The sequence below is a fragment of the Cyprinodon variegatus genome, unplaced genomic scaffold (genome assembly GCF_000732505.1).
Source record: "Cyprinodon variegatus isolate N-32 unplaced genomic scaffold, C_variegatus-1.0 Scaffold371, whole genome shotgun sequence".
In the NCBI taxonomy this organism is placed as follows: Eukaryota; Metazoa; Chordata; class Actinopteri; order Cyprinodontiformes; family Cyprinodontidae; genus Cyprinodon; species Cyprinodon variegatus.
Window position 1 is genome coordinate 572622 of NW_015150824.1, and position 11734 is coordinate 584355.

The following is an 11734-nucleotide window of genomic DNA, read 5'->3' on the forward strand; positions in this document are numbered from 1 at the left end:
ATATAACCAGAAAACAACTAGAATGACACAAAATGGAAATGAAACCAATGACCTAGAAAAAACAGAATGCCAAAAATCAAAGTGTAATGGAATAAGGATGGAATAAAGAGAATCCAGCAAATAGTACTGCAGAGAATGAGTATATATATGCCAAACCGAAAAAAAGAATGGGGTAATTAACTAATTGGGAGCAGGTGTGGACAGAAGGATCTAGAACAGGGGTGTCAAACTGGTTTCAGAAAGGGCCGAGTGGCTGCAGGTTTAATTTTCAACCAAGCAATAGCACACCAGACTCCAGTCATTTCATAATGTCGTCATGTTCAGATTGGACTCACTTGATGAGATGAATGGAGTCTGGTGTGCTATTGCTTGATTGGAAAGAAAACCTGCAGCCACACGGCCCTTTCTGGAACCAGTTTGATACCCCTGATCTAGAAGGAAGCTAGAGGAATGGAGACTAGCACTAGGGGGCAACAGAGAGTAAACAAGAAATACACAAGAACTCAAATATAACCAGAAAACAACTAGAATGACACAAAAAGGAAATGAAACCAATGACCTAGAAAAACCAGAATGCCAAAAATCAAAAGTGTAATTGAAAACTCATAAAGGAAACTTAAATGGAATAAAACAGTACAGAAAGGGTGGAATCCAGGCGCTTCAGTTAGCTTGATGTGCACAATGTTTTAAAATGAAAAGTAGCGCCATGTTTATTTTGCATTTGACTAATGTGACTATTTGGGGGCCTACATAGACCAACAATAACAAACCCACAGGCTGGTAGTTTAATATTAGAAATGGCAGAAAAAGGTTACCTACCTTGCCCTGATGTGTTTGAACATTATCAATTCCATTTGATCCCTTTCCACAGGAACAATACAGTTGTGTATCAGAAGTGGCCAAACCACTTTTTCCACTTCTAAAGCCCCATTTTTCCTATTATGTTGGCATATACTGTACGACAGCAAAGAAAATTATGCAAATGCATGGTATGGTGGCTTTAAACTGATTAATATTGTTTTTATTTTATTTTTTTTTGCATTCTTTTCAAATAAGTCTTAGATTAAAAAAATTAAGATCCACTGTTAGTGGGAGCTAAAACCAACAAGTGTTGTAAGTTCAGACATGTACTTCTTTACTCAAAAACCTTAGAGAGAGATTTGCTGGTGTGTTTGGAATCTTTGGAAAGCGACATTCTTGTGCTAGAAGTTTTTGTTTGTTTCGTTGTAAGTAGCTAATGTTCATATAGTTAACATTAGCTTGAGTCACGTAGGAGGGTTAATGCTTTCCTGTTGTACATTAAATCACCTAAGTTTGAAACTGAGGTGTCCAGTCAGGTGTCAAGGTGGTCAGAGGTACAATGATCATCATCCGGATGTTTCTTTGGCAAATTGGAGCTGGGGTCTTTTTGTTGGTTTGGGTCTCCAGTGGTTTTGGCCTGGGAACGTTGCTATAAAAGTAATTTTTGCTCACTCTCTTACTTAAAGGTATAGAAGAGGATGTTCTTTTTCCGATGGTATCATTAAAATAAGTGGTCCTCCTAATTGTCAATCATTCTGGTGATATGTTTACGTAAGGCTGTCCTACGTGCTTGTCTGCATTTTCACTTACCGGAGTCTGACAGAGTGGAAAAATTACAAATTTATTTTTGGAAATGAAGATTGCATAATGAAGATTACTTTTAAACAAAGCGTGCACGAGGACAAATGGGCTTGTTTAATAAGCATTCACTCTTGGGAGAGGGTGGGTCTTGTAAAAAAAATTGCAAAAATCCTCCACTACACCTTTAAGGTTGTGACCGTGTAACTGTTCTTGATTTTTGTGACCTCGTGGACAAACTTTTAATACTGCATTGGAGTAATTTTGGTTGGCTTCACTTTCCTTAAATCAGAATATACTGTAATATTTTGCGCCTACTGTAATATTTAGTCGTCATATGGGTTCTATTTGAATTATTGCTTTATTCTGTAGATCTAGCAGTTATTAGGCTCCTACTTGGGTCTCAAAGTCCAAAAGATGTAGATGGCTTGATATATCTCTAATCTTAAATTTGGTATAGATGGGAATTCCTGTTATGCTCTAGCTGTGGTTATTTAAAGAGAAATGTATCAGTTAACAAGAGGAAGCGTCATTTCTCTTACATTATACACATTTAGAATTTTCTAAGAAGAGAAATCCATCCATCCATTTTTCCGTCATGTTTACCCCTGCTGGTGTTGCGAGGGGTGCTGGTGTCTATCTCCAGCAGTCAATGGGCGAGAGGCGGTGTACACTCTGGACAGGTCGGCAGTTTATTGCAGTGCAAGACAGGAACAAACAGGATAAACTATCATTCAAGCACACACTCACACCTAAGGAGAATTTAGAGAACCCAATGGATTTTGGACTGTGGGAGAAAGCCGGAGTACCTGGAGAGAACCCATGCATCGACAGGGAGAACATGCAAACTCCATGAAGAAAGACCCCGAGCTGGGAATCAAACCTGGAACCTTCTTGCTGCAAGGCAGCAGTGCTACCCATTTGATTTTATTTTTATTTGCAAGGATAATTTTTACATTATTTGATGTTATGTTTCATTATCTGAGACAAAAAAGCCGAAAGAGAAGAAACGCCATAAGGGAGCACATACTTCATCCTGTATTATTTTTTCTCAATAAACATAACAAAAAAATATTTTTCCAAAGAAAAATGTAAACTTGAAAGAATTTCACTTTGCAATGCCTCCATAAAGTTTAATCAGAAAGCCTGCAGCGTCCACAGCTTTGCTCTACAGCATAGCGGGATTTCCATGATGAGCTGACTCAGTTATTGAGTACAATCGAGAGCCAAATTCTTTCGATGTCACATGATGCATAAAAGGCAGTTCGCCAAAAGGAAAAACAACAGAAATCATGAGTGGAAAGGTAATGTAGGGTGCAGATTATACTGACTGCACCACACTCTCCTAAAAGCTCACCTCTGATTCTACTTTAAATCAAAGATGTAAGTATTTTCTATGACCGGAAAACTCAGCTTCATATCTTTCTCCTCAGATTATTTTCTACGAGGAGAGGAACTTTAAGGGACGCTCATATGAGTGCGTCGGCGATTGCTCAGAAATCACGTCTCACCTGAGGCAATGCAGCTCCTGCAAGGTGGAGAGTGGGATTTTTATGGTCTATGAGCAACCCAACTTCAGTGGACTGCAGTACCTCCTCACCAAAGGGGAATACCCCGAGTATCAGGAAACAATTGGGTTTAGTGACTGCATTCAGTCCTGCCGAATCGTCCCTCAGGTAAATACTACTTTCATCTTAATCAAATTGATATTAGGACATTTTGAAAAGTAGAAACAGCTGTGAATTCTAGCTATTACTAATAAGAGATGGCTACTACTCTTCACAGCACACCGGACCTTTCAAAATGCAGATCTACGAAAAAGCTAATTTTGAAGGCCGGATGCACGAGCTCACTGATGACTGTGACTCCATTCAGGAAAATTACAGCATGTCAGACCTGCAGTCGTGCAATGTGATGGAGGGCTACTGGCTAATGTTTGAGATGCCCAACTTTGAGGGTAGGATGCTGTACCTGAAGCCAGGGGAGTACAAGAACCTCAGAGAAATCAGCAACAACATCCGATTCAAGTCAGTCAGACGCATCAAAGAGACCTAACCCTAACTGTTGTTATTCAGCTGATTGTTTTGATTTAATGACAAGTGGAAAGGCAAGAAGGAGGAGCCTGAATCTGTGATCTGTGGCTTTTGTTAATTTTTTCTTTAAATTCCGATCTTACTGTACAATTTACCTCTTAATTTGTGATACGGACAATAAATGAACTGGTTTCAAAGTTTAAATGCATTGTTTTCATAGAACTGGCAAATGACTATGGAGATTTGGTCCAATGTATTGCATATTAGTATAATCACAGCTTTTGCTTGAGGTTTTCATAGCATTTTTTAAACCAACAATACAATTCCTGTGTGTGATTTGAGGTTGTAGCAATCTCTTGTTAATAGTGCGATACAACAGAGCAAAACCAATAAAATCTACTGAAAAGTGTTTTAATTGTCTACCAGAATCAATTATTTTGTGGTTGAAAACATGTCAAGCACTCCTTCTAGAGGTAGTTAAGTTCTCGAAAAGGTTCTGAGCTGGGATAAGCCCTGTGCTTATTCTATATACTTCTCTGACATATATCAGGAAACATTGCATTGATTTTAACTGCTATGCATATGATTCCTAGCTTTAGATCAAAAGAAACATACGGGTAGGAATGTAGATATTTATAGCAGATGAAAAACATAGCGTGAAAAATAGCTTTTCATTTTTAAGAAGAACTTAATCAAGACAAATATTATGTAATGACTCAGAAGAGAGGGACCCAGTAAGTCAGACAGTGGGATAACTTAAAAAGCTTTTTTTAAAGCAACAACAAACAGTTTTTGGGCTGTGCAGCATATGAGGCAGGTAACTCTAGCGAGAGGAAACATGGTTTAGCTACCAAGAAAATCTGACAGAGGATGATCTGGAGGGGTGAGTCACTTACCTTGTTTAGAGTTCAGTGCCCAGTGAACGAGTTTGATACCAGCCGGTCAGCTGACAAGACACAAAACTGAAGGGAGATCAGATCCAAGCAGACAACGGAGGAAGGCAGGATAATCCAGAAGGCGAAGTAAAGAGGCAGATCCAGGTTCAGTCCAACATAGAATCCAACAGAATCTGAAGACAGGTCAGGCAAACAGATCAGAAGAGGGGCAAGCAACCTAAAAAGACAGAAACGGTTCAGGATCAGGCAAGCAGAACACTACAGGTAAAACTAGAAAAGTCTCCCACCAAAGGCTCAAGAATAATCTGGCCCGGAAGACTGGGAGCAAGCACCTTAAACAGAGGCAGGTGGATCAGATGAGCAGTGATTAGAAACTGGGCAGAGTTAGACAGGTGAATGGAATGAGTAATTAAGACAGTCATCAGTGCCAAGATCATGACAGATTGTCATTTTAGCTCCTAAATATATCCAGAAACCTCTTCCCTTGTTTGATATTATCTGACAATAAAATATACTTGAGTAAATTTTGACCAGAATGTGCAATAGACCATAACCAAGTTTCTAGAGCAGCCAACTCTCTTAGGATAGGAATCTGATAACTGTAAAAGCAACCTAGCTGGGTATCTTGCACAGAATTCACCTTATGGTGATCTGTCCTTATTGGGAGTCTGTTTTGATTGTATTCGATACCCTGTTCATCACCTATGAAGTTAAACACCTTTTGAACCCCCTATCAAAAGGACCTGTTCTTTACACAAGCACAAAAACACAAGTAAAAAAAAAAGCTCCAATGGGATGAAAAATGTTTCTTCTGCTTCTGTGTTTTTTTATGATGATCTTGGATATTTTTAATATTTTCTCCTGGTCTATACCAGTTTTTTTTATTTTTTTTATTTTTTTTTTTTAGCAACCTTTTCTCCATTGTCTTAAATCTGTTAGTTGGATATTTTATATTAGGTTTGGATTTCAATATATTTTCTTTTTTGCTTAACTTTTGTATTTTATCGGTTTTACTTTGTTTGTTGTATCGTTAATCTTTCAACTGTTTTACAGCGCATATCTAAAGACTTTTGTTTGCTTAAACCAGGACTTTCAGCGGAATTGATAATAAGGTTTCAGAAAATGGAGCTGGGGTGACGCGGGAATTCAGGGGTTAAGCCTGCAACCCATAGGCCTTAGTCTTAAGTGCTACTGTAACAGATTTGTAGTCTTGCCCGATGAAATATTGCATGTTTTCCCCACTTTCTCACAATCCTATTTCTAAAAAAACAAAAACAACCCCAGAAATTATGGACAGATAGATAATAAAATTATATATTTAAACATTGTATCCAAGTATTTTGAACAAGGGTAATTTAAATTGATAATCTTCAACATTTTCTCATCCTTCACATTAACCTCATTTTAGATTTTTTTTTGATACAGCATTAAAAAAGTTCAAAATGGTAATTATTTAGAGGTTTACCTTTTATTTACCTGCTTATTTAGTTTTTATGACAAAAAAAAAATTATCATGACAAAGGTCAAAATGGAAATTATTTAGAGTTTTACCTTTTATTTACCTGCTTATTTAGCTTTTATAACAAAAACAATTCAGCAGAAAAATGGAGCACACACTGTAGTTCCTTAGTGCATGGGTTTTCCAAGGTGCCTTTTCATAAAACATATTTATAATACATATTAAAACTCAGATGCATGTTGATCAGCAGTTTATACTTGATGCTGCTTACTCTGCTCTAGTGCATATGATGTGTCACATGCAGACTGTATTGAAAAATTCCTTTTCTAGAGCTTAGCCCAGAGAGAGGTTCACAATATGGGGGATTTCAATCACACAAAAGCAAGAACCAACAAGCTGGATGCTATCCAACAACAAGCTGTTGACATGCTGACACCAAGTGAATAACAATTTGGGAATTGTTGCTGTTATAAAAGGCAACCGAGGACTGCTTTTGCACAGAACTGGGGTGGATGTGCTCTGAGTGTTAAAATGAGGCTTTTAAAATCTTAAACTCCATCTGATGAATGCCACATGGTTCTAATAAAATGTAGAAATTCTATAACTGTTATTGGTCATTATCTATGTATTAATTTAGAAAAAGAGATTGTCAAAAAAAAAAAGCATCAGCTTTAAAGATGTCCGAAACAAAAATTTACAATTCTGAGAATGAGTTTTTAGTTGCACCTTTCTAGTTAATCTAATTGAATCCTTGGAGATTGCTTTAAGTTTTATGGTAGCCCGATTGTTGAAAACATTTAGTTCAAAGCAGAAATACTTTGTTGGACAAGGTGTCTAAAAAAAAGCTGACAAGTCCAGTCAGTGTCATGCATCACAATGCTACAGGTCATTTGTGGGTTATAAAAGTAGCAGAGAGCCCATGGCTACCTCTACAGTAGGACCAAATGTAGCCAACATGATGGGGAAAGTGAAGATGTTTGTTTTGATGGGTCTTTTTTTAAGTTTTTTTTTTATCATTTCACCAAAACGAGACATTAAGCAAGTGCTTAACTTGATCCAAAGTAGCCTTTTAAACTCTGACAATTAATTTTTGGTGAGGAAAGACCCACCTTCATGGACTACCTTGACCACCTAGACTTCCAATGCCGAATACGATTTAATGACCTTCCTTATGATCCCAATGTTAAGACCAAATAAGCTAAAGTCATTGTTTCACAGTAGATGCAGATGATGAGAGAAATCTTTCTTGCTGCTCTAAGGATCTCATTAGATGATGGTCTATGAACTCCCAGAATCTTAATGCCAGCTAATAGAGGCAACTAATGTCTACCATTCCATTTTGATGCTGCAACACGATTGGCTACTTCCTGTATGTTAGCATCCTCATTACTGTGGGTGTCAGTATCTTCTGTACTCCCAGTGTGGGATTGATCAGATGTTATCACAACGTGAGAAAGTGTATTTTAAAGTGTTAAAAATACTGTAAACAAAGCAAATTATCCTAATTGAAGTTCTCTTATTTCCCTTGAAACTATGAAATTTCTGCTCAAGAACGACATTAAAAAAAGGAAATACTCAGTTTAGGTCAAGCTTGTTTATTAGGAACAGATGGAGGAACAAGTTTCTCAGTTGAAGTCAGTGATTCGCCTAAGAGAGCCGATCCTTGGGCTGGCACCGCCCCAGTCGCTGTATCTGCGGTACTCGCCAGGTCTCAGGTAGTAGGTCCTTCCCTTGTAGTTTGGCTGGTCGTACAGCAGCCAGTGGCCGTCGACCACGCTGCACGAGTTAATGTCGGACATCCGTAGGCGGTCCTGGACGTTGGGGCAGTCGTCACTGATCTCGTGCATCTGGCCGCCCAAGTCTGGACGCTCGTACAGCTTTATTTTGTAGGACCCACGGTGCTGTAGAAGGAAGACTTGTGAGTCTATTTTCTGCAGGCTACACAGATGGATCATGAATCAATTTCCATTGATGTCTTACCATGGGAATCATGCGGCAAGAGCGGATGCAGTCATTGATGCCAATCAAGCGCTGGTTGTCGGAGTACTCCCCTCTACGCAGGAAGTACTGATGGCCAAGGTAGTGGGGCCTGTCGTATACCATGAAACAGCCGCTCTCCACTTTAATGGAATTGCAGCGGTTGAAGTAGGGGTGCAAGTCGGCGCAGTCGCTCATGCACTCATGGTGGCGACCCTGGAAATTTCTGTCCTCGTAGAATACGATCTGCAAAAATGATTCACTCTGGCTATATAAAAATATATTTCAAAGAAAATGTCTTATTCTCTGTTTCATCAACATGCAATAAACTCACCTTGCCCATCGTCATATTAGTGGAGTCCAGACTGATGCTCAATAGATGCTCCCTGGAGCGTTGTCCTTTTATATAAAGTAGGTGTGTGATGGCACAGCATAAAGTATTGTCATCCAAATTAGTTTTACAACGCAAATCTGGTTATGTATAGCGTTGCCCTGCAGTGCGATGATGGCTTTTTGTTGTTCAGTTTTCACATGTTCATCACAATTGATTAACAGTACAACAGGAGAATGGTTACCCCAAGGCCAGCCTTCACAGTTTCAGCAGAGTCAAAACCACAGCAGTGGTTAGCTTTCTTGTTTTTCCAGTGATTGCTTTACCTCAGTACAGATCCTAAGATCCATACCATTAAAAACCACAAATATGTTTTGGTCTTTTCTTGGGGAATAGAGGGTATTGATCAGTTAAATTCTACCAAAAAAACACTGGTTTGAGAATACTGAAGTCTGAACCTAGAAGTTATTGACCTAAAAAGGAAAGGCATTAACATAAATCAGAGCTCCATAAAATGACATCACAATCAACAATATCGTCAGTGGTTGGAGCCCTGCACTTGCAAAAGATTGCTTGGTAGGTAAGATATTTCAACTGTTAAGACTATGACTATGCAGGCCTACCACATATTTCCCCAGTTGGATTAATTCTATCTGGACTTTAGTTGCCAAACCTGATAGAAAATATAGTGATCGTGTTGGTAGTTTTCAACAGGAGTGTTGGGGATATTTTTTAAAGCTAAAGAAAGTAATAGAAATGTGGGCTAATCATCTCTAGTTTTGTAGTTGTCAGCAATAGTGTTGCATGTTTCTATTTGTAGCACTTGTTTCTATCGTCTTTCCAGTGATTACAAAAGAAATTGCTGTATGATGGGTATAAAGTATTCAAAGTGGAAATAAATAAATATATGATAAATAATTAGGCTGCACGGTGGTCCAGTGTGTAGCACTGTTGCCTTGCAGCAAGAAGGTTCCGGGTTCTATTCCTGGCAATATATAGATTTTATGTTCAGAAGTCAATATAATTATTTTTTGATTTGAAAAATAATGTCTTGTTTTAGTGTGGAAGCACACCAAGGATGAAAGGAACTGTCACCCATCCATCAAAGTCAAGGAAACGGGACTAGAGCTGCTTCCATAGAAACCCTGATGTCTGATTGGCTGCTTTTAATCAGTGACTCTAAAGTCAATATATTGATTCTATAGTGAACATTATCGCTAAAAAGGTGAAGATAATTTTAAAAATGTGTTGCAGTTTCTTTACAGCATATTAAGAAGAACCAAAATTCAACTCACCCACTGACTAACCACAGCTCAACTTCTGTTCAAAGTGTGGTAGAAGTATCGCTTGAGATGTTTACGAAGTAAACGAGGAGCAGACAACCTTTTTTTTTTTTTTTTTTAACAGAACTCTTTAAATCCATTCAGAAGCTGGAGCTTGAAAGGACTTTGTTAACTATTGTGAGCAGTGACAAGACTAATGACTGTTAACAACCCAATGGCTACAAAAGCTAAAATGTAGGCTTATCATGAACATAGGGGGAATAATTGAGAAACAAAGTGACAAAAAGGTAAAGTGAATCGCACAATAGCACTCCAACTATAATTACTGTACTAATGGGTAGTATGACCAGAAGTCAAATACTAATTTTGAGCACCGCTTATGCCACCTTTGTCTTTACATTGTCATATGCTTTAGTATGTTTGGATAAAAAATGTGTTCTGTTTCTTTAATTCTTGTGTTTTGAACAATTTTTAATAATCTAATTTGCTCTACTTTTAAATTGATTTTAAAGATGATAAACTGATTGAAAGAAGCCAGTAGCCTGACAGTATTTCCCACTTATGGATCCATGCTTTTTGGGGACCTCACTGATGTTTAGTGAACATTTGCAGCAATTGTTTTTGAGTAAAGCTGTGTAAAACGCCAGAGAGTCCCAGAAAAATCTGTTTTATGAAGCTGGAATCAAATGTCACGAGACTCTGTCTTTTGTTGTTGTGATTCCGAGCATGAAGCGCTTTTGCTACGCTGCCAAGGTATTTGATTCATTCATACAGATAAAACCCTGATTCGTCATTGCCCTGCCTCTGCTGGCAGATTACCAACCTTATTATCACACACAAATGCTTTAACAATGACATTTATTTTATATTTATTTAAGGTACATTCAGGCAAAAAAAAAGGGAAGCTGTTTTTATTTCATTTCATAGTATTTAGGATAACTTTAGAAGGCTAAATGCCTTCTAAAATACTAATACTAATTTTTTTGAGTGATGCAGAAGTGCGATCTGATGACTAAAAATTATTTTTTCTATTATGTATAATTGTTATGTCCATCATTTGCAACAGTTTACATATAATAGGAAGGAGATATTTCCGTTTGAGTATAAATTTTTATAACTGATGTGAGACAGACCTTTATTGTCTTTTTGTCAACTGTGGATGAGGGTGGAACTCTCCCATTAATGCATTTTTTTTTACCCTTATTGTCAGATCATGAACTCAGACCCTCACTGTTGCAGCTCCTGTCTGAAAGCTTTTAAATGTTGCTATGATTCCTTCATCACCTCTTGGATGAGTTTTGATGTACTCTTAATAGTAGCTTTGGTACAGTAGGTCGACCACTCTTTGGAAGGTTCATGTGTTCTTAATGATTACATAATAGCTGTGTCCATTAAGTCTTTAAGCTCGCTTGTTTTTTTTGTCACCCCTCCAAAAAAAGTAGTTAATGCATTTAAAAGGAAATATTAAATGCTTCCAAAATAAGTTCTGATGTAGCAAACTTTTATTTTATGTGACCGATCAGCAGTTCCCATTGTTGGCGTCTTCTCAGATTTGCATTAGAATAGAACTTTACTCTACATCTCCAGTTAAGATGAAAGAATTACAACTTATATAGCAGCATATTCCTGAAAACCACTCTTTATTGAACTATAACAATGTTTAGAGGAAAACAATTGTTTTTTAAAATATAGGGTATTAGAAATACCAATTACTTACATCTCAAATATATGTTGTACATCTCTTTTACAATATGAAACATTCACACAAAAGATTGTCAGTTAGGTTTTAACAGTGTCACAAAACAAAAAGAGTTGGGCTTCCCTCTGAGGATAAGCACAGAAAAATACAATAAGATATAAAGCAGTGCTGTGAAAACAATAGAAATGTTTGTAAAATAGCTTACACCAATTAAAATCTCAAATCCCTTACAAAATAAAACCTCTCAGAGCAAATATACTGTTGAATCTGAAGAGAAAATAAGCATAAAATAATTTAAGCTATTTTAAATTTTAGAATAGGAAGAAAAAAAAACAATAGCTTAAACATGAAAAACTAAACTACTGGAGAAAACAAACAGAGCATCTTTTTTTTTTTTTTATAACCCTAAAACTAACAGGAATAAGAACTAAAGCTTTATTTGTTTGTTCCTTTTGCT

The 11734-nt window shown here is 37.3% G+C and overlaps 2 protein-coding genes across 2 annotated transcripts; one reads left to right on the forward strand and one right to left on the reverse strand.

Annotated features, from left to right (window-relative positions):
- Positions 1-2848: 2848 nt before the first annotated feature.
- Positions 2849-3654, forward strand: LOC107092216 (gamma-crystallin M3-like). The gene is made up of 3 exons (XM_015386549.1): positions 2849-2903; positions 3013-3275; positions 3385-3654. Exons 1-3 carry the CDS (start codon positions 2849-2851, stop codon positions 3652-3654), a joined length of 588 nt encoding a protein of 195 aa, XP_015242035.1.
- A 3958-nt stretch (positions 3655-7612) lies between these two features.
- On the reverse strand, positions 7613-8325 carry LOC107092220 (gamma-crystallin M2-like). Its single transcript, XM_015386553.1, has 3 exons — positions 8299-8325; positions 7968-8210; positions 7613-7888 (listed from the first exon to the last, which is right to left on the reverse strand). The coding sequence occupies exons 1-3, from the start codon at positions 8311-8313 to the stop codon at positions 7613-7615; spliced, it is 534 nt and encodes a 177-aa protein (XP_015242039.1). The 5' UTR covers positions 8314-8325.
- Positions 8326-11734: the final 3409 nt, after the last annotated feature.

Bases quoted from the DNA above. Each gene is read 5' to 3' on its own strand.
- LOC107092220 (XM_015386553.1), bottom strand. The intron at 7,889-7,967 runs GTAAGACATCAA...TTCCTTCTACAG, and splicing joins CTTGCCGCATGATTCCCATG to CACCGTGGGTCCTACAAAAT.
- LOC107092216 (XM_015386549.1), top strand. From the start codon at position 2,849: ATGCATAAAAGGCAGTTCGCCAAAAGGAAAAACAACAGAAATCATGAG. The intron at 2,904-3,012 runs GTAATGTAGGGT...CGGAAAACTCAG, and splicing joins CAGAAATCATGAGTGGAAAG to CTTCATATCTTTCTCCTCAG. The intron at 3,276-3,384 runs GTAAATACTACT...TACTCTTCACAG, and splicing joins CCTGCCGAATCGTCCCTCAG to CACACCGGACCTTTCAAAAT.